Genomic DNA, 22,608 nt, shown 5'->3' with positions numbered 1-22,608 from the left:
AGAAATGAAAAATATTAATATGCATGTGAATGCCTTACATCGAATAATAATATATGATATGCAATGCACAAAATAAACAAGAATAGGATCTTTTTTTTTCTGCAGGAAAACAAAAATAAAAAGACGACAAAATTCCTTTGCTTTGAATATTTCCTAAACTACTCTAATATGTTAAATTTGATACTTCTGGAATTGCTTGAGGACAAATTATGGCTAAATCAGGGGGGGGGTGAACAATATCTTTTTTTCAAAATAAGTAAGATCAAGGAGGAATAAGTGTAAAAGATAAACACAATATGAATTTGCTATAGGTCATTATTTTATATTATTCTTAACTGCTAAAAAAAAATTAAAAATTATAAAAATAACATTGCAAAATTTCAAAAAAAAAAACATTGACATGTAATTTTTTCTTAAATAAAATTTAAAAAATATATTTTTTATTTCAAGCAAGCAAACAACAGAACAAGAAACAGAGAAAATGTTTATCTATTAATTTAGAGAAAACTAACTTAAAAGAGAATTGTGTCAAAACTAAATGTTGCAGAACAGTGCAGGTTAATAAGAATTCAAATAGTTGAATGATTTCGAAAATTTAGAGTATAAAGCTTCAAAAATATTAATTTACATTTTAAAAAACATCAGAAGAGAGTGAATTGAAATATTTGTTTTTATAAAGCTTTAACTTAAGCAATTGCTTTTTTTATTTATTTAAACTGAAGCAGAATAGTAGAAAATGCTATAATTTATTTATGTATTTTATGATTAATTAAAACACACCAGGTTTCAATGCACTAAAATTCAAAAAATTTACAAGAATAATTTACAGTCTTAGAAAATATCAATAATTTAATTGATAAATTATTAAAATAAATTTATTAGACATGAGTTTAGACTTGAAAATATTTCTCACATACATGTAAAAAAATTTCACTATTTAAGAAGAGGTTTCACTAAATATATATATATATGTCAAAATCAAATTCTACAGATAGCAGAGACATTTTCTTTTAACACTAAATTATTTTCTTTCAACACTAATTATTATTTTCTTTCAAAGCTAAAAATACTACAATAATTTATTGCTCCAAGTCACAAACAATGAATTTTAAAATGAAACTAATAATAAATGCATTGGAGACATTAAATGAATGAATACAGTATTAAAAAAAATGAAAGAAAATGTCAAAATTCAAACATCAAAAACAATTGTGAGAAATTTAGGAAGAAAAGAATTCAAGCTTATGTCAAACATGATGTATGAGGAAAATGTTAAATTACTATTTCGAATGAAAAATTGCAGATACAAGCGAAGATTCAAATACAGAATAATGAATGGAAATTACAAGATAAAGAAAAGCAAAATTATTTGATAAACATTACAATGGCAAAAAAGATACAGCAGAGTACACTTAAATCAAAATGTATTAAAGTGTGGAAAGAAATTTTACCTATTTCAAAGAACCCTTAATAGCTATAATTAATTTTTAAAAATATTCTATTTTAAAGAGTAATTAACAATAATCAAGATAGGAAAATTAAAAATTGACACATTTAAAAAAAATCGAAGCTAGAGATTTTTTTATATCACTACACAATCAAAGATGAAATATATAGTATTATATACAGCCAAATATTCAACATAGTTTAATAAAAAACAATCAATTTAAATTATTTTGTTTTCATAATTAAAAGATGGTGGAATAATATGCAAAATTCATAAAAATGCATCAGAAAAATTCTAGACATCATTTACCAATATAAAAAACTCTCTCAAAGTCTCAGCTCAGTAAAACTGCAGATAAAAAATATTTAAGGGAATAGAAAACTAAATAAACACAGGAAGAAAATGAAGTTTAGTCTGGGTACCGCCAATAATGCATGAATAAATGTATTTTATTAATAATGAATACATGGGCATATTAATAATTACATAAATAGTTTTAAAAAATGATTTTTTATAATATCCTTACGGAAATCTAACTTGTCAAACACACCTGAATGTTTTCATCAACATGACTTTTTTTATGATATTCCTCAGTATCAAGAAATCAAGTTGAAAATAATTATTAATGAAGAAAATATTAGATCCCACTGAATTTTTGAATAAATAACTTTGAAAATGAATAATAAAATTAAGAAAAAACATAAAAAGACAATAAAAAAAAAATTTGTTAAATATTTTTAAATTAGTTTGTGGCTTAACAAATTTTTAAGAAAATTTTTATTTACTGATAGATTAAAAAAATAATATTAAATTAATAAACAAATATCCAAACATTATTATCAAATAATATTTAGATTAAAGCTAGAATCATTTTTTATACTTTATAGTTATACAAGCTATTTAAACATAAATAAAAATTTTAATTCAAAAACAAAATTTATATTTAAAAAGAAAAGTATTTTATTATGGAAGTAATTTTATAACTGAGCACAAAATATCTAATTTCTTATTTATGATGTCAAATGTAATGATGTGCACCTTTTGTTTTAAGTATTTATTGATTATATTTTAAAATTTACTACTAAATGAGAGCTTTTAACTTTACTGAAAATACAAAATTTTAAGACAAATTTCCAACAATCAAAATGAAGATGTGAAAGATAAAACACATTTAAAATATTACAGCAAATTAACACTAAAATACAGGAATACAGTAAATTAACACTAAAATACAGGAGCAATGAGTGGGAGACACAAGAAATTCCTTTACAGAATAAAAGATGACAGTTATGATTAATCTTCATGGTAAAATATATACATACATACGTGTCAGTCTTTATATATATCAACTTTAAAATATATGTGCACTGAAATTAAATTGAGCTGTAACAATAGCCAGTTCTAAAGTAGCTATCAATGGCAATCAAAACCTCCCTACTCTCATATAACATAAAATTTTGCAACAGAATAATACATATATGCAAATACAATTGAATGAGTGATAATAATTTTGAAATAAAAACATTCATTTTTACTTCAACATATGAAAAGGTAAAGAGTAAGATAGAAATGAAAAATATTAATATGCAAGATAAATAAAATTTTATGTTATACAGAAAATTAAAGGAAAAGGAGAAATATAAAACTGATAATTTTCTCTCTTTGAAATTAAATAAAAATTTAAAACTAATTTTTCATTATACTTTTATTTACAAGGAAAAAATATACAGTTGAAACTATATTCCATAAAGACATTAAAGTTAGATCAAATACAAATCAGAAAGAAATGCGAAAAATTTTCATGTTTTATTTCAAAGCATTTCAAATCAAGACATAAATTATTATTGAATTTAAAAATTTAAAGACATTGTACAAATTTTACTCAAAGAGTGAGAAAAAAAAGGAGGAAATACTGGCATAAATGATATTTGAAAGACAAATCACAAAGTTAAAGTATAGAAGGCCCTCGACTATCCGGGTCCTGATTATCCAGCCTCTTAAAAATTGAGAAATGTTAATACTAGGTGTTATGGAAACTCTTCAGAGGAGAGCTAAAAAATGAGGAATGCTAAATTAGCAGTTTGTGGTTTTCACCTACCATCTGCAAACGTCATAAAAACTGTGTAGTTTTACTCTTTTCAGTCATAATTTTCCATACAGTTTAGTATATTAATAAACACTAAGTATTTTTGCCTTAATCATTTAAATCAAGATGTGAAGCACTCTTTAATTACATGTAGGATTAGGAAGTGGAACTTAGTTCCATCCAGCTTTTTTGTTATCCCATCTTACTCTACCACATCAGACCAGACAGTCGATAGGCCAAGGTATTTACTTAATTATTATTTTAGTTTTGAAAAATAAAAATAAATTAGCGTGTGGAATAAGCAATTTTTTTAAAATATATATAGAATAAGCAATTTTTTAAAATATGTTTCATAAAAAATTATTAAACATAACTTATGAAAAGAATATATAGAAAAACACATAAGACACTAATAATGAATGTTAAAATTTGAAGCTAACTTTCATAAAAGAAAAAAAAATTAAAGCAATATTCAAAAAAGGAAAGAAAAAATAATCTTAAGCAATAAGGCACTAACTATAAGTATGCTGTATTTACATGAAAATCACAAAGAATGCAATGTGATAGCAAAGAAATCACTACATAACAGGTTTTCTCATGTTTCAATCAGATAGTGCAGAGTAATACAAGATAAAAGAATTTTTTTATCAACACAATAAGATAAAACAAAGGTTTTTTACTCAAATATTTTACAAGCCCCTTATTTCAAAATTATTACTGGCAAACTTTAAGTAACAAATACCATACTAAATATACCAAATAATATATATGAAATCAAAATTAAAATAAAAAGCTTAATACCTTCCCGTTATTCGTACAGGTGGTATTCCTGTAGAGGTGCCCTGTTGTTGTTGCTGCTGCTGTTGCTGCATATTATTCATCATACGTGGACGAGGGCCAGAATTCCGATGCTGTTGTAGATCAAGAGGAAATCGTCTTGGCCCCATGGGTCGTTCAAAATTTGGCCCAAACTGGTTAGGAAGAAGTGGTCGATGAAAATTTTGATCAAATTCTGGAAATGGTGGATTATGCTGAAAATGAGAATCATAATCTGGCTTTGGTCTATTAAACCTATTGGAATCATCAAAAGAACTTCTAGGTCCAAAATCTCTAGTGGGGAGTCTTTGCTCAAGAAGGGGCCGCATACCGCGACCTTCTTGTCTAGGGCGATACATATCAGAACCAGGCCTAGGATTAAAAACATTTTCAGTCCCCAAGCGTGGGCCACTATTTCTAGGTCTCACACCTGTCATAGGTGGCCTAGAACTTCTGGGAGATACGCCAGGAGGTGGAGGGGCAGGAGAACTCCTTGGAGTAACTCCAGGAGGAGGCGGCGGAGGAGGCTGTGCCCCCCTTATTAAACCAGGTATGGGAGGAGGGGGATGGTGAGTTAAACCAGGAGCTAAAGTTGGAGGTGGATTGCTCATATTAGGTGGTCTGGTAGGTGGAGGAAATTGAGCATTAAAAGGTGGAGGAACAGTGCCTGGTGGCAAAGTAGGATACTGATGTGGAGGTTCACCAAACTGAGGTGCTGCTAAACTAGTAAGTGAAGTAGAAGGTGCAACACTAGGTGGCGGATGCTGAAATTGCATAGGCTGTTGTGAAAAGATTTGAGGGGGTGGCTGCTGTATATTGGGAAATGTGGGGGTTTCACCAGTAGTTCCAGTAGTAAAGAATGGAGGAGCTGTTTGAGTATATGTAGCAGTTGGAGGAAGAAGGGGGAGAGTAAAAGTAGTTGTTGGTACAACAGGTACATGTTGAGGTGGTTTTACAAGAGCATTTGTATCGGTAGACAATACAGTAGTATTAGTTGGAAATGACTGGGTGCTCATTGTTGCTGATATTCCTGATCTAAAAGTAGCATCAGATAATGTATTACGTTTAGGAGGAATCTCAACATGTTTGGAGACCTTACTAACAGTTTCGATTGGTTTCGGACTAGTTGGTGAAGATGGCTGAGTGGATGTTCCTTTAATTCTGTTAACTTTCTTAAGAGGAGGGGGAGAGCTAGCAGCACTAGATATAGTAGGAATTGCTTTGCCTTCAATGCGAGGGATTTTGCTTTCAACTTCTTTTTTGGCTTCTGCTAGAACAACTTTTCTTTTGAGTTCTCCCGGCTCTAATCTAGGAATAGGTAAACCAACAGGAGGCTCCTTAACTTTTGGTTGTGGTGCAGGTGATGTTGATGCTTCGACAGGGGAAGGCTGCAAATAAGACAAAAATGAGAAATAATAAAAAACACAATATTGTTGAATATGAATACTAATTTACTTTAATTCAAATCTATGTGCATAAAAATCAGATGAAAATAAAAAATGCAAAGAACTTAAGTACTAAGTGTACAAACACCCTAAAAATGAATTTTTTTAAACTTTATCAACTCTATTTTTTTACTCAATAACATAACCATGGTTTACTCAGCATGCGATTCACTGGACAACACAACTTAATGCTATTCAAATTACTTTAATTAGCTCCAATTAACTTATGGGCAAAAAGAAATTTTTTTAATTATTATATGTTGAACAATACTGAAATTTGACAAATGAAGGGGTTTTTTTTTTCTGCAATGCTTTTTTTCAGCATTTAATGAAAAATGGTAGTCAATTCAATATTTTGAATTTTGAACCAAATAAGATTATTCTATTGGTACAAAAAATTCGAGTCACATACATTTTATTTATATCTTATCTTGAATTTTTTTTTATTAACTAAATAAACAGATATGGAAAATAGAACATTGTCTTAGCAAAATAAGTAAAAATTGGAGATAAATACTTAGTCTTTCTAACCAAAGCTTTAATTGAAAAGAAGTAGCAAATTTAAACTCTGATGTTTACACTATAATAAACAGAAAGTTTTGGGTAAAAAAATTTTTTTTTAAAGTTTGAAAATAATAGTTTTAAGTCATTTATTTTATTCATATAAACTTATTTCAATGATTTTTTATGAACTAGATAAATACTGAAAAGAAAGTATGGTTTCATAAAAATGAGTAATGCATCATCAAATAAATACATCAAAATAAAGTGACAATCATTATTTTCAAAGCCCTTTCAATAACTTTACAAGACAGTAATTTAAGACAATATAAAATAATTTGTGATAAAAATTAGCGATCTCTGCATACTTTTAAGATTTTGCATGTAATAATACTTTTGCATATAAAATAAATAAATTTTATAAACTAGGGGGCCGTTTAAAAAAGTGCGTACATCCCAAAGGGGGGGAGGGGATTTGCTATTTTGTACAATGGGAAGGAGAGGAGGTATTATATAAAGTACGTACTTTATAAACATACACCAAATTTAAATATGACTTTATCCTACACACTCCTTAAATAAATATTTAATTTTATTTAAAACATAATTATTTAAATTTTTATGAAAAAGGGAGGTAGACTAATAAAATGTATGTACTCTAAGGGGGGGGTAAGACCTTATGTACGGTAATGTACGAAGGGGGGGAGGGGCTTAAAATTTCTCCATTTTCGTGTATGTACTTTTTGAACGGCCCCTAGGTGAATGGTCAATAACAAGATAAATCCCCAAAATGACTGGAGAAATAGCCTAAAAATTATAAATAACTGCGGTAAAATTACATGGATTTAAGACTTCTTCTCTTCATGACTCAGGCACGTTAAAAAGCAATAATTTATATTTGAAAATCATGTTTCATAATAATATCGTATTAAGTATCTTGAAATTTTAAAACCAAGGAAGAAATAGAAGGAAAAAAATGATTAACCAGCACTGAAAAGAGAAAACTATCAAAATCAGACTTTTCCATTGAATGTGTTAGAATTCTCGCTGTCCATAGTAACAGGCAAATATATAGTTAGTAGTTGGGGTCCTTGCAGAAAGCTTCAATCTTTTTCCTATAACACTGTTATAGAACATCTCTTGAAAAAGTTAACTAAACACTAATAGTAACTGGAGCACATAGACATAAAATTAATGAACTCACAGGTTGTGATGTCTTTCTTGTAGACTTTGTTGGTGGCGTAGCCGGAGGAGAATCCTGAGGTGTGCTTGACATTGGAGTAGAATATAAATCCAACACTTGATGACAAATATCTAGAGGGTTTCAGAAGTTTATTAAGCATTTAATTACACATCTATATAATATACACAACTTACGTTAAAATTTTGTTCTCTTACACAAAAAAAAGAAAACAATTTCTTATGTATTTGAAAGGCTGGATCCTAAGTTCACATTTTCTCTTAAACTGAATGGTGATAGATTTAAATTATATTACATAATGTAAAGAAGAATTATGCATTAACTCCACCTGCATTTTTTATAACATCTATGGATCTGAACAGTGATGCACGTTAATGTTATTTGAAAATGTTGATTGAGCAAAGTAGAAATTTCAGTGAAACTTCAAGCAACCTATTTTTGCTTTACTATGTAGTTTAGTTGATATATAGTGCTTAGAATATTATACTATTCCAAGCATATAATAATGTGAATATAGAAGAATAATTTTACTCATTTTTAAGTATGCATATTTTGACGGTTATTTTGATTAATTATTATCAAAAATCAACATTGATTCATACTATTAAGACTATCCAATTAGCAGGATTCTACTTAATGTACATTATTTGTCATGCTAACTAACTAACTCAGTGGCGCGACAGCCCATTAAGAGGGCCAAGGCCGACTGTGCCCATCTCAGTTTNAATAATATTTTTGCATAAGGATAAATATGGCAATATTAAAAAATAATAATTTTTCTCAACAAAAAAAAAAAATTACTAAATTTGTTTAAAAATAAACCTTTTATTTTTCACAATATTTTTTTATAAAATTTTTATAATTTCTGCATTACAGGATGATAAAAAAGACATCTATTAAAAAAAAAACAAATTTAAATATAAATATATCAGTTTAAATTGAAAATACAAAATAACTGAAAAATGTATTAACAGTTTTGAAGGGCATAACATCAGTTTCAGTTACTGACACTGGTGATGTACCACCACTATGCTAAAAGAATTGAACATGAATGAGATAAAAGTATTCTTGAATAGTACTATAGATAAATAAACCTGTTTATGACGAACCAAGCACTTAGTCCCTAATATTTTAACCTGTATGGCAAGGCCAAACTTCAGTTATGTACTATTGAATGAGAGGACCAATTGAACTTGATTACTGATTAATCTTCCTTTGCTTAAATTGAAGAGTCAAACAATATTAATAAAACATTATACTTTTAAAAACAAATATTCTCTAGTGTATTTAATTATCAATATATTATTAGTTCTATCTTTATTCTACCTCTTAAATATTGTTCAGATAAAATTGTGACATAATTTGAGTAAAAGGGTTTTGGACAGTTTAAGACAGTTTTGGACAAAGGGGTTTTGGACAGGACGGTTTAAACCCTGGATTAATCCATTCTGTCCTAAACCTTGCCAACCCTGATTCCAAGTATATAATAATGTGAATATAGAAGAATAATTTTACTCATTTTTAAGCATGCATATTTTGACGGTTATTTTGATTAATAATTATCAAAAATCAACATTGATTAATACTATTAAGGCTATCCAATTAGCAGGGTTCTGCTTAATGTACATTATTTGTCATGCTAACAATACAAAAAAAAGAACAATAATTTATTAAATGTACAGTGCTCAAAATAATAAACGGCCCCAACAGCTTTTGGTCTAATGATCGGATCTTAAGGTTCTATGTCTCAATCTCAATGATCCGATTTTAAGTAATGAAATCAGACACTAAAACATACTTTTTCTGACCAAATATACCTTTGTTTTGACAAATTCGAATTAGTGACCCACAAAATAGCTCCATCTGGAAAATATTGTGCAGATAGTTTGGTCAAGAGAGCAGTTTAAAGTTTGGGCCCCTTAATGTTAATTTTACTTTCCGCGTATTTTACCACATCTCGAGAACTTTTTTAATGAATAGAAAAAAAAAATTTCCCATAACTATAAAGTCCTTTTATCCAAACACAATTCCACACAAAACATAACTTTTAGTATGTATAGTACATTTTTTTTTATTTTATTAAATGATATTCGAAAAAAATGTCAAACTGTAGGATATGCAATTTTTTACATAATTTTAAAGAAAGTAAATTTACACATCAAAATTTGAGCAAAATCAGTCAAAAAGTTCCTGATAAATAGAACTTAGAAAAAAAAAAAACCTTTTAATCAAAATATTTGATTGCTTAAGAACTATTTGACCAATTTGCTCAAATTTTGAATTTTGTTACATTAAATTACAATCCTTAATGTAATGTAATGTAAAAAAAATGTTATGTAAGAAAAAAAACTGCACACCTTACAATGCAAGATTTTTTTAACTACCATTAAATAAAATAATAAAAAATACATAATACTTGCTAAAAGTTATATTTTGCATGGAATTATCTTTGGCTAAATGGATTTCATAACAAACTGTGTGCAATATTTTTTGAAGTCGCTTAAAAAGTTAGAGATATGACAAAACACACAAAAATAAAATTAACGTGAAGGGTTCCAATTTGTGAACGCGCTCGTGACCAACCTACTGCTATCATATTTCCCAATTTGCGGCTACTCTCTACGTTTTGAGGATCAGAAATCCAAATCTATCGAAAAATAGGTATGTTTATTCAGAGAAAGTATGTTTTTGTGTTTGATTCCATAACTTAAAATACTGTCTGAGCTAATAAATTAGCATATTAAAGGTTACCACCTCAAACCTTTAAAAGATTGAATCCTAGAACTTGACGATCCGATCATTACATAAAATGTTATTCTGTATGGTCCGTTTTCTTCTTAGAATTATTTTGCACACTGTACATTTATTAGGCTTTTAATGTTATACCAAATTACAAATGTATGAATATTCAGTTTCTTAATAGATTAAATGCAATTTATAATGTTTCAAAATTTATCTATGTGAATGATAACTTTGCACTAAGCAACACTGATAAGTGAAATAAAAACTAAGAAAGAGAAATAGTTCTTTATTATTACATAACAATATATAATCAGTTCAACATTAATAAAATTAAAAAGAAATAATTAGTTGTAATTTTCTACTAACCTTCTAGAAGTTCAATTGACATTCCCTCAACAAACATATCCCACCAATGAGAATGCTTTGATGTACGCTCCACCCAGTCAACAACTTCAAATTTACTTAGTTTGCCAGCTAAGTACATTAAAGCTATAGCGATGACTTCAGGTTCCCACTGAAGGCAAAGTGTCGTACACAAACTAAAACAAATGTGATATATATAGCACTAGTTATGAGTAGAGAAAGTGAAAGACAGAAGTAAATTAAGATGCCCATAATTTACCTATCATTGATGAATGTCCAGGCCATTTGGACCATATTTTGTAATTTCTTGTTATCACCTAAAAAGAAGACACATTTAAAAACCTTTTTTGTCTTCAAAATTACAACTACACACAATTTAAACATCTAAAAATTTACAAAACTTTGAAATTATTCTAACACAGTTAAAATATCTAAGCATTTAAAATTAGTAAAAAAAAAAAATTTAAAAAATACAGTACTACTATACATAATACTTGATAAACAACCTTTAAAGCAACTCTCGCCTCATCCAAAATCAAATCTAGAATCAGCTAAATATATGAAACAGGGTTCCCACTCAATTTCAGGAAAAAATTCCCTGACTTTTCAACTTATAAAAGGTAAATTTTAATGAAAATACTTATTATATTTTATCTATACCATGCTATTATTCATCAGAAAACTTTGATTTTTTTTTTAAAACTTGTAATATCAAACATTAGATTTTGTGAGCAAAAACATATAATAGAATGAAAATGGAAACATGGAAAATTTTCACTAAGAGGTGGGATTTTTAAAAAAAATTGAAATACAGTACAAGACCCGTTATCCGGAAACCAAAAACCGGAACGAAATTCGATACATTTCTCGCCATTTTAAAAAAGAAATGTTTTTTTTTTCTCTTAAGAATTTAGGATTTTTCTTTCTTTTTTGAAAGATGTTTACCTTACCATCATTTTGGAAATAATCATTAGTGTATTACTTCATCGTTTTTTCGTCTTTTTAAGATTATTTTCAAATATTATTTTTTTTTTTTAGTTTGGTTTATTAACAATAAAAAAACGGCTTTTTGTAACGATTCAGAAAACCGGAAAAATCAGTTAACCGGAAAAATCAGTTATCCGGAATAGCGATGGTCCCGATCGTTCCGGATAATCGGTTCCCTACTGTATATGTTATAATTATTTCATTCGAATCTCAATAACAGATTACTGTTATTGACAATTCTAACACTGGTTATTTTCCAGGTACAATAAAGAAATTTTCCAGGTTTTTCGTAAAAGATTGCAACTTTCCCTCACTATTCCCTGCTTTTTAGAGTTAAAACAAAATTCCCTGACAATTCCAGGTTTTCCTTGCTCTCCCTGACCCGTGGAAACCCTGATGAAACAAATTATCATTTACTCCTTTATTCTTCTTTTGATAACAGCCAGGTATTTACACTTATTGAAAAAATAAATAAAACATAAGTCCTTGATTTATTGACAGTTTTTAAATTCGAGGAGTGTCAAAAAAATTTGTAGAGAGATATCCCGTTCTAAAGTTCTAAATCAAAGTACTGACATGTTAATCTTACCAAACATTTCATTGGTAGACAATGAAAATTGGACTGACAAATTCAGAGGGGTAATAAAAGGCATCAAGAGGATGGAAATTTACCACAAAGGGTTGCAAACTACTTTGAGAGTATGAATATTGCAAAAACCTGCAAAAAAAGATTTCATAGCACAGATTGTCATTGAGGAAATATCAAAAACATCCTTTCGAGTACAAGGTGTGTTTTCAAAATGTTGAAGCAGTTCAATAACATCAGCTGGTGCCACTTCAAAGAATTCTTGTAATAATTAATCAAATAAATCTTTTAGTAGTTATCAAGTTTGTAGTTTTTTTGTAGTTGCTTTCTAGCATGATGTTGGACAATTTTCACTCTTTCGATGTGGTTTGCGACCCCATGATGTTCAATTGCAATATTCTTGATGCACTTTATCAGCCTTCTGAACTTGTTGGTCAAATTTTGTAATTTACCACAATGAGTAATAGTAAGGGACAGTTGTTTTTTTCATGCTACTCATAAAAAAAAAATAGAGATAAATTTATGATGAGTAACAGTTTAAAAAATTTTATAAACAGCTTATACAAAAAAACAAATAAAGTCAACTTAGAGCAAATTACCTTTAAGAGACTTTGCATATCTCAACAAATGTCCATATGGGTGATCAACTTGTAAATCAAATTTAATAGTTTGTAATAATATTCTTTCCAGGGTCATCACTTCTTCCTATAAAATAGTAAAATGATGTTCAAAAAAATTAATTCAGTATATTATGGTTGATACATTATTATAATTGAATATTATATTTGTGTATTATGTACTGCGTGTTATATTTGTATGAATGTTTTTGCCAGAAAACCCTGCTTTTTTCAATTAAAAACAATTAAAGCTTTAATTGAAAAACACTTTTAATAGGATTTCTAAATTAAATGCAATTCTTTAAAGTACCTGCATAACTAGAAACCTCTTTATCCCAAATTTTTTGCCTTTCCCGTGAGATTCGAGATAAACAGGTAAGACTGCATATAGTATATATGATAGATGTTAAGTATATTTTTCCTAAAGAAACTTTAAACACCTGTTTGATGTTAATTGTTATTTATTATTGCTATAAAATTATCACTTGAGAAAATATGCTGGCAAATATAGTAAGATCACCATCTCTCAAAAAAATGCGTGAAACATCAAAAAAAAATTTGATGGCTTTTAATATTTTTGAAAAAATCCTAGTAAAGCATCATGTTAAAGGAGAGAATCACTTTTAATATAAAATAAATATTTTAAAGTGTCTAAGGATGCTTTTTTCTCAATAGAACATAAAAAGAATTAAACAATGAAAAAATGAAATATATATGGCAACTGAAGCTGACATCGTCAAAGGGTACCAGCCCTGCAAGTCAGAAATGCAAAACCCTTTCTATCGAGAGAACACTACAAATGTCTAAGTTGCTCTTTCTGTACCCTAAAGGTTTTGCCAAAAGTCCAGGTAAAGAGAATACAAAATATAAAAACAAACACAAAAGTGTAATACTTAAACTAATACAAAAGAAAACAATATTCAAAAACTTATTTAAAAATAATAAATACTAAAACCAAAGAACACAACATACGGTGCTTTTTTCTCTCAACTATTTTTAACTTTGAAAACTTTTTTTGCGGTATGTAATAAAAAAAAGTTGCTGCCTTCAGTAAGCTATATGTGATCTGATAAAAGAATGAAGGACAGCTGCATTAACCACTAGTGTGATGCTTGAAAAATTTCTGTGAAATATAGTCTAGAACAGTGGTGCCAAAGTCAAAAGCTAACTTGGGCCAAATAGACAATGCTTAACTTTAGGTGGGCTGCAAAAAAAATCAATGTTCATAGAAACAAATATTTTTATTTTGAATAGTACATTGTAATAAACATATATAAAGTCAAATTATTGTTTACGTTCTGATACTTCACATCTCTTCTCTGCTACTATCTTTTTAATTTCAGAGCTACTTTCGAAATTGACCCAACCTGAGCGTTATTAATGTTTCGGACAGGAGATTTATTTCCATTTATAACAGAAAATAATTGCTCTCACTGAAAAGTACTGCCAAACATGGAAATAATTTCATATACGAGTTTTCGCGTATTTTCAAACCTTTGCCGGTAAATATTTGTAAAATTCAAGCACACCCACTTCAATGAATTTTGCCTTCAACTTTGAGTCTCAATGAATCTCAATCACTTCCATTTGCATATAACTGGGTACTGAGTCTATATTTATTGAGAAAATCAAAGAAAACAAACAAAATTTGTCTTCCAAAGAATTATAATCTTTGAACCTTGTTTCAAATTCTGTTCAAAGATTTAAATTTTTTTTTCTGCTTATTTTTTATACGATATAGTATCATCTGAACTAGATTTGTTCTTGTTGCGAGTTGGGAAGTGCGCTAAATCTTTATTTTTCAGTTGCCTTTCCCAAAGAAATAGTTTACATTAGAATACATTAATTATGTCAAACATGTTCGTAATAATCTGACCCTTGCCTTGTAACAATAAATTTAAATCGGATAAGTGTTAGGTTACATAAAAGATAAATCTTGCAACCATATTTGATCGGAGAACAAGCTTGTATCTTGATTTATAGTTTGTAAAAACTTACATATTTTTTCTTTCAAATCCCAGAATTGATTGAGAACCTTGGAGCAAGATAACCAACTTACCTCGCTATAATAGGATAAACCTGATTATGTACTATCTAATTGATAGCTTAGTGTGAAATGGACTCCATTTCAGCCAATTCGAATTTTGCATTTTTGAGCGGACAATTTAAAATGATCCGTATAGTTTATAAATAAAGTATATTATAANTTAGTGTCAGTCCCTCACTTTTTAAATAGTGAAAATAATTAATTTACTTATTAGTTAATTTGAAAAATAAATTAATAAATTGATTTATTAAACTAATTAATTTATTTATTAAATTAATTAATTAATTATTAATTATTATAAATTAATAATTATAAATTAAATATTTAAAAAATTAATTAATTTAAATATTAAGTATAATTTATAGGATATATACTTTCTTTATAATGCCATTACATATTTCTATTAATATAGAAAGTTTCAAAGCTTTTTATTCACTTTACTTTTTTGGGATTTTATGAACTGAAAAATGACAGTTTTCGTGAGAATGACCCATATAAAGTTAAATTATTGTTTACGTTCTGATACTTCACATCTCTTCTCTGCTACTATCTCTTCAATTTCGTGAGAAATTTCATAGGCCGAGACTACTTTCAAAATTGACCCAACCTGAGCGTTATTAATACGGTTTCGGACAGGAGATTTATTTCCATTCATAACAGAAAATAATTGCTCTCACTGAAAAGTACTGCCAAACATGGAAATAAAATCATATGCGAGTTTTCGCGTATTTTCAAACCTTTGCCGGTAAATATTTGTAAAATTCAAGCACACCCACTTCAATGAATTTTGCCTTCAACTTTGAGTCTCAATGAATCTCAATCACTTCCATTTGCATATAACTGGGTACTGAGTCTATATTTATTGAGAAAATCAAAGAAAACAAAAAAAATTTGTCTTCCAAAGAATTATAATCTTTGAACCTTGTTTCAAATTCTGTTCAAAGATTTAAATTTTTTTTCTGCTTATTTTTTATACGATATAGTATCATCTGAACTAGATTTTTTCTTGTTGCGAGTTGGGAAGTGCGTTAAATCTTTATTTTTCAGTTGCCTTTCCCCAAAAAATAGTTTACGTTAGAATACATTAATTATGTCAAACATGTTTGTAATGATCTGACCCTTGCCTTGTAACAATAAATTTAAATCGGATAAGTGTTTGGTTACACAAAAGATAAATCTTGCAACCATATTTGATCGGAGAACAAGCTTGTATCTTGATTTTTAGTTTGTAAAAACTTATATATTTCTTCCTTCGCATCCCAGAATTGTTTGAGAACCTTGAAGCAAGATAACCAACGTACCTCGCTATAGTAGGATAAACCTGAATATGTACTAACTGATAGCTTAGTGTGAAACTGTCTCCATTTCAGGCAATTAGAATTTTACATTTTCGTACGTACAATTTAAAATGATCCGTATAGTTTATAAATAAAGTATATTATAATTTTATATACTGGTTTCGTTTCTAATTCACATTTCCATTTTATTTTCACTTTGTTTCGGATCTATTGACCGGGCCATAAAAAAGTTCATATCGGGCCACATGCGGCCCGCGAGTTTGACACCCCTGGTCTAGAATATTAACTTTTAAGTACTTCAAAAAATATTTTTTCTCTAGGGCCATTCAAATATTACATTAGTATCTAAGAGAGGTGGAACTTGCTTATTTAGGATGACAAGAAGGAAGGATTGTTAAGAGGAAAGTTATGTGAACAGTGCTTACGTGCAACACAAAATTCATCGAAAAATGAAAACTGCATTTTGAAAAACAATTTTAAATTTCTCTACATTTAAAAAAGTTTATGCTTTTGTAACCGCTGCTTTTTTAGAGTTATTAAAATGAAATATTTCTTCTTGTTGATGAAATTCATTTGCATAAACAAAAAAATTGCATGTTTCTTTGTTTTAAAAAAATGACACAATTCAGCAAATCCTGCTTCTATTAAAAACATATTAATCATTTTATGTAAAGAAATCAATATTAACATTTATTCAAGTTAATGTAAAGACATGATTTAAAATCATTTCCCAAGGTCCTTTAGTTGCTTTTAGCATATTGTTGCACATTTTAATTAGTGGACACAATAAAAATATAAAACTTAAGTAAAGCAGGTGAATAGAATATCAGAAAAAATAAGGTTTTTCAATTTACAGGTTTTAAATTAACTGAGCTCATACACTCTATAATTTTTTTTCTCTGCCTATAGATGACAGAATCCCATACCTGTCAGAGGAGAAGACAAATATGCATACAAAGCAATGAAAAAACTTGTGAATAGTGGCCATAACCTTTTATAAATCCAAAATAAAGGATAAAAGAATTCAAAGAAGAAAAAAATGTAATATTAAACAATAAACTTGAAATAAAGCAAAGTAATATAGCTCAAAAAAGCATAGCTCATAAAGTAATATAGCTCATAAAGCAAAGGAAAATAGCTCAAAAAGCATGATCCAGAGTTTGGAAAGTTACAGTTTTTATTTTTAGTATTTTCTACAATAGGGGTCTGTCTAGGTTTTTCTGAGAGATACATATTTTGTGAAAATTTAGACATAATTTGTGAAAATTAAAAATTATGTTAAAAAATCAACACAAAAAAATGGTGAAAATATGGCTTTATCGTTTCTTATGGGATACAAAAATAAAATTTTAAGAGAAAGTATTTTGTGGGACTACCGTTTTTTCTAAAGTTGAATTTGTGAAGGTACCGCTAAACTTGTAGTAAATTTGGCCTGGACAGACCCCTGTACAAGTAATAAAAGTTTTAGAAAAACAACTTAGTTCTTTATTTTTTAAAAATAAATTTTAGAAAACCAAAAGTTAATTCTGTTCAATAATTTCAGATGTACTGTTTTTGATCCCTGTGATGTTTTTTATAAGAAAAGCACTTTCTAACAGGCACACTATTGTATTATTATATGACAATTTCAAGGAAAAGTTAATCGGTAAACTTATTACAGTAAAAAGTTAGGCTTACTTGAACAAAATTTAAAAAAAGGAATTTAATTGATAAAAAGATAGCATCCTATTTTCATAATTTATGATTTAAGGATTAAATTGTAAATAAGACATGTTTTTGGAAATTAATTTCCAAGTATCAATAAATATTAAAATTTTAAAAAAATGAGTAGGAAATTATCAATCTCAGGTACAGGTAGTGTATATAATATACCTTTAATATATATATAGCTATAAATTCTACAAATCACACCTGATCAACAAAACCCAACAAAAATATTACCTTAGGATCATCTCCGAATTGTGAAAATTGATTGTCGCCAAGAAAGCTCTTAGCTGTTCTTATAATATCTTTACACTTCTTAGGGGTTTCTTCTACCTTCCCAGCAAGAAACAAACAGCAACAAGCTGTAACCTGTTAACGAGAAACAAAATACTGAATATTTTTTCAAAATATTTTGCACTAATCACAAAAAAAAAAACATTAAATAGAGAATGTTCATGTTTATAAGACAAATAAACTTATGCATTTTATTATTAACATAGGGCTAACTTCGATTTAATATTTTTTGAACATGCTACAGGCATAATTTAACATGCAATTAACAATCTATATTTATAGCTTCTCTTCCTAGACTTTTTGGAGAAAAATAATTTATTATTTTTAACAAGCTATATGATTGTTTTATTTTAATTTCAACAGTAGTCAGAATGCAATAAATACCAAAAAGGTATGCCATAAATCCCCTTATATTAATGTAATTTACTTACTTAAGCTCTTTATTCCATCTGAAGCAAAAGGCTTACGATTTGGTTTCCATTAATTTATTAAATTTCACTCTCTTAAAATCAGTTAGCATTTGTCTCTTCCAAGTCATTATTAGTCTTCTTTTTCTCTGTTATTAAGATCTCAGGTAAGTAAAACATGTATCTTGGTATGTGATCTGTTCATCTGTACTTTCTCTAATTTATTTCTTCTCCTACTGCAATGAACTTTATATTTTCCAAAATTGCTTCATTTTTCATTTTAACAGGCCAACAGATTTTAATATCGATGTGATGGTATCGTATATTTCTTTTATGAAATGTACTTCATATTTATTTAATTTTTATATTAAAATAATATTCAAGTTCTGTAATTGCAAATTGGAAATAATTATGGAATTTAAGTTGTAATAAACTTAATGACAGTAAATAGGATTCGGAAAATTTTTGGTCATATTATTATAGAATTCTGATGCTTATCAAGGCAGTAATGGAAAAATCAAAATTAGAAATTGCTTTTAGCAAGGATGATATAATAGTAAATAATCACTAGTTACGATTATGCATATTTAAAGGGGGGAAACCATTAAAAATCCAGAACCGACCTATGTAGAAAAGATATTCTATGGTTTAGAGATAAAGGAAAAATTATGAAACAGATTAATTTAAAATGACCAAAAAGAGGTTGAACTTTTGGAGGAAAATTAATTTTGGTTAAATGACTTTTTTTAGATTCCAAGTAATAACATTTTTCGAACACTGCGATTTTTAAAACACAAGCATGTACTAGCGCTATAGAGTTACAAGTTTTAAACACTTACGAGCCTTAAATAGTTTTATGAAACTATAGAAAATACACTTTTAATGCATTAAGAGTTTCATGAAAAAATAAAAAGAAACAAAATTTTGAAAAGATAAATAATCCATGTTAAATAAATATAATTTCAAATTTTAACTTCTCAATAAAGATTATCTGGAAGCAATTCCTATTAGTTGCTTTTTTAGTTAAAATCTCTTTTATTGAATTCCAATTTAGTGAGGGACTAGATTTAATGAGCCTTTTTTATTTCCCAGGCACCTCATTAAAAACAGGTCTTGCTGTACTACATAATTTGTTAATATAATCATAGAAATATAATGAATTGTGAGATTTTAACTTCTCAAGTGTTATTGTTATTGACTTCTAGTACATAAATAAGCTAAATTTAATAATACTTTTTTCCTCTTTAATTAAATATTTAAAATTCCAATCTTTATAAAGATAAATCACAAGTATATTGTCCAAAACTAGTTTAACCTTGGCTCATGATGCACAATTAAGTAAATTTCAATTTTTAATTAAACATTTTAAATTAAAAATTGACTTGTCACACCCTTCATATTCTTAATTTTTAATAGAAAGAAATCAAACATTTTCAAAATTTTAATTTGAATGAAAGCATCTAATCATAGATTTAAAAATATATCAGAGAATATAAAGTGAAATCACTTACATATCTTGGAAATGTTCTGAAACTGTGAAACATGTAAAATCTGTGAAAATAGACAACACCTGTTGCCATAGTATCATATCGACTAAAGGAAGTTAAGGCGGAACATGGAATAAGTAATTTAAATATACAGTCAATTACTGCTTAAAGGAATACTATTGGTTCAAAACTCTATTCAATTAAGCAAGTTAATCGATTAAAAGAAGAGTGCATTATTCTATATGTTATGTTTTACGAAGTTTTACTTTTAAATATGTTTCAATTAAAAATAAACTCATTTTTATCATCAATAAACTATAATCAAAGCTGACATTATAAAGTATAAATACCTCTTAAAGATATTTAAAAATAAATCAATGCTTATGAAAAATATAATATACATAATATAACACTATTTCCTTTCGAAAAAATCTGCAATTGGAGACTGTTTTGATACACATAAATATCGAATACTTCTCTGCTTCTTTTTCCAAGTTGCACAATACATTATAGTCACTTCCAATGTACTCAAAATAACATCTTAATGTGGCTAAGGAATTGCAAATCTCATTAATTGTTGGAGGAAGGGGATTGTCCCGATTCTCTTCTGCTTGCTGGTCTCCTTTGGCACTTGCCAGGATAATCTCTTCTGCTGATTTGATGTCCTTCTCTTCATCCAAATTTGCAAACTCCGCACATTCATTATCTGTTGAGTTCAACCCTTCAAATTCAGAATTCACAAAAATGTGCTTTTTTAAAGCAGCTTTAAACCTCTTCCAATGAGACACTATTCCATGCTCTTTTTGAAAAATGCAGTGCCATCAAGAAGTTTTTTTTTTATATGCATATAAACTGATTCTTCTATTGAAGATTCTTATAAAGCCCAAGACCTTTTGAATCACTTGCAGTTGATAGCAGGCTTTAAAGGAGTAGAAGATTCCTTGATCCAGGTTTAATTTTGCTAATTGAATTCGCGAGAAGAAATTGTAAATTAGGAGATGGAGTCAATTTTATGGCTCGAAATATTGTCCAAAATAAAAATATTTTTTATTCGACTATTTAAAATATCGAAATAAGCCAACAATTTTAAAAATTGTTTTATTTCGAGAACATGTATACAGAATAGGCCATGTTTCCAATTACTGAGGGCTCAAGCTTTTCTGTACCCTGCTTGATTTTAAAAAAATAAATAAGTTGATTTATCTTTATTTCTTATTTTTATTATTTCTTATTTATTTCTCTTCATCTTGCCAATGTTCCTAGTAGTATTGGAAGATGAAAGAGAATTGTTTCATCAAAATTGAAAACATTCTCAGCACTATATTCTTTCAACAAAGGCACTCAAACCTTTTCTCTCTAAATTCCACATACAGAATCATTTGTAGAGCTAGATTCTCCATGTCAGATCTTGAAATTCGATCTGCAGAGCCAATCCTTTAAAGCAATAAACTTTTCATAGTTTTCGAATTTTATGTGATTTTTATTGCTTTTTGTTGAATTATTGCTTTGTTGATCAAAGCATCTTTGGCTTGACGAGCTTGAAACAAATCTAACATTTCCTGTCTACGTCACCAAAATTCAAATTTTTAAAATTTATTGCTTCCAAGATTTTTTCTTTTTTTATGAACTTAAATGGTTCTTTTTTGTGCAACCAACTCAGAGTTATTCACTGGAGTAACCAATGATTATTATTCTTTCGAGAAAGAAACAATGTGCATTAGTCTGCAAGTAGGTTTTTGAAATTTTGTCTTATCAAAGCAAATAGCATATCCAGCAATAAAAATATTTTATACATTCTCAAGTCATTTCAACAGTCTATATAACATCCTTCTTTAGTGAACATATAAACTTCTAAGACAATTTATTAACAAGTCAGCCTGAATTTATTGTTTCTCATACATTTAGCCTTATTTTTTAAACAACATAGAAAATTTTAATTAAAATTTATCAAATTAATTGTAAATAAGACTTTATTATTTTTTCTTGTATATTTGATAAAATTAAATTAGTTTTAAGAAATACTTTTTCACCTTTTTTATTATTTTTATCAAAACAATTGTAGATTGGAATTCCTGTCCTTGCACAAAATTTTTTAGAATAGTCATTAAAAAATCTGGTGATTTTTTTTCCAATCTTAGTTTTTGTTAGAAATTTCATTGGAATTGAAACGCGATCTTCCCTGCTCACACTCCCAAACTATACCATAATAACTCTGAGGGCTTTTACAGATGATTTCAACTTCGTCCTTGCAGCTTCCACTTAATCAGACATCCTGGTCACAAAAGCAATAAATGAATAAAACAAATGGGCAACAGTGAGCAGTCTAACTTTTTCAATAGATAAAACAACTAACAACTAAAATGCAAACTTGTAAATGGTACATCAATACATCTTAATGGGCAAAAAATTAAAAGAACTCAATTTGGATGAGAACCGAACCTCAACAGGACAAACCATCTGAACATCCAGAAAGACAAAGCTGTTAGGCAATTTCAGGCCTAACAATGAATAGCTGGTGGAAAATGAGGGATAAATTCCAAAAATGAATCATTTACTAAGTCTGCATAAAAGAATGATCTC

General features: G+C 28.2%; 1 protein-coding gene across 7 annotated transcripts in view; it reads right to left on the bottom strand.

Annotated features, from left to right (window-relative positions):
• LOC107446550 (cyclin-K) overlaps positions 1 to 22,608 on the bottom strand; it is a 75,831-nt gene that overhangs the window by 28,466 nt on the left and 24,757 nt on the right. For 6 of the 7 annotated variants that reach the window (XM_071185680.1, XM_071185676.1, XM_043053413.2 and 3 more), the window contains 7 exons: positions 20,053 to 20,134; positions 18,078 to 18,209; positions 12,774 to 12,879; positions 10,861 to 10,918; positions 10,605 to 10,777; positions 7,500 to 7,609; positions 4,335 to 5,737 (listed from right to left, as the gene is read on the bottom strand). In XM_071185680.1, coding sequence (XP_071041781.1) covers positions 4,335 to 5,737; positions 7,500 to 7,609; positions 10,605 to 10,777; positions 10,861 to 10,918; positions 12,774 to 12,879; positions 18,078 to 18,209; positions 20,053 to 20,134 — 2,064 coding nt within the window. Of the gene's footprint in view, positions 1 to 4,334; positions 5,738 to 7,499; positions 7,610 to 10,604; positions 10,778 to 10,860; positions 10,919 to 12,773; positions 12,880 to 18,077; positions 18,210 to 18,565; positions 18,585 to 20,052; positions 20,135 to 22,608 lie in introns of those variants that run through there. The other variant, XM_071185681.1, reaches the window with a different exon arrangement.

Source organism: Parasteatoda tepidariorum, chromosome 9 (genome assembly GCF_043381705.1).
Source record: "Parasteatoda tepidariorum isolate YZ-2023 chromosome 9, CAS_Ptep_4.0, whole genome shotgun sequence".
NCBI classification, from domain to species: Eukaryota; Metazoa; Arthropoda; class Arachnida; order Araneae; family Theridiidae; genus Parasteatoda; species Parasteatoda tepidariorum.
The sequence above is the reverse complement of the archived record's forward strand: the minus strand, read 5'-3'. Positions and strand labels throughout refer to the sequence as shown.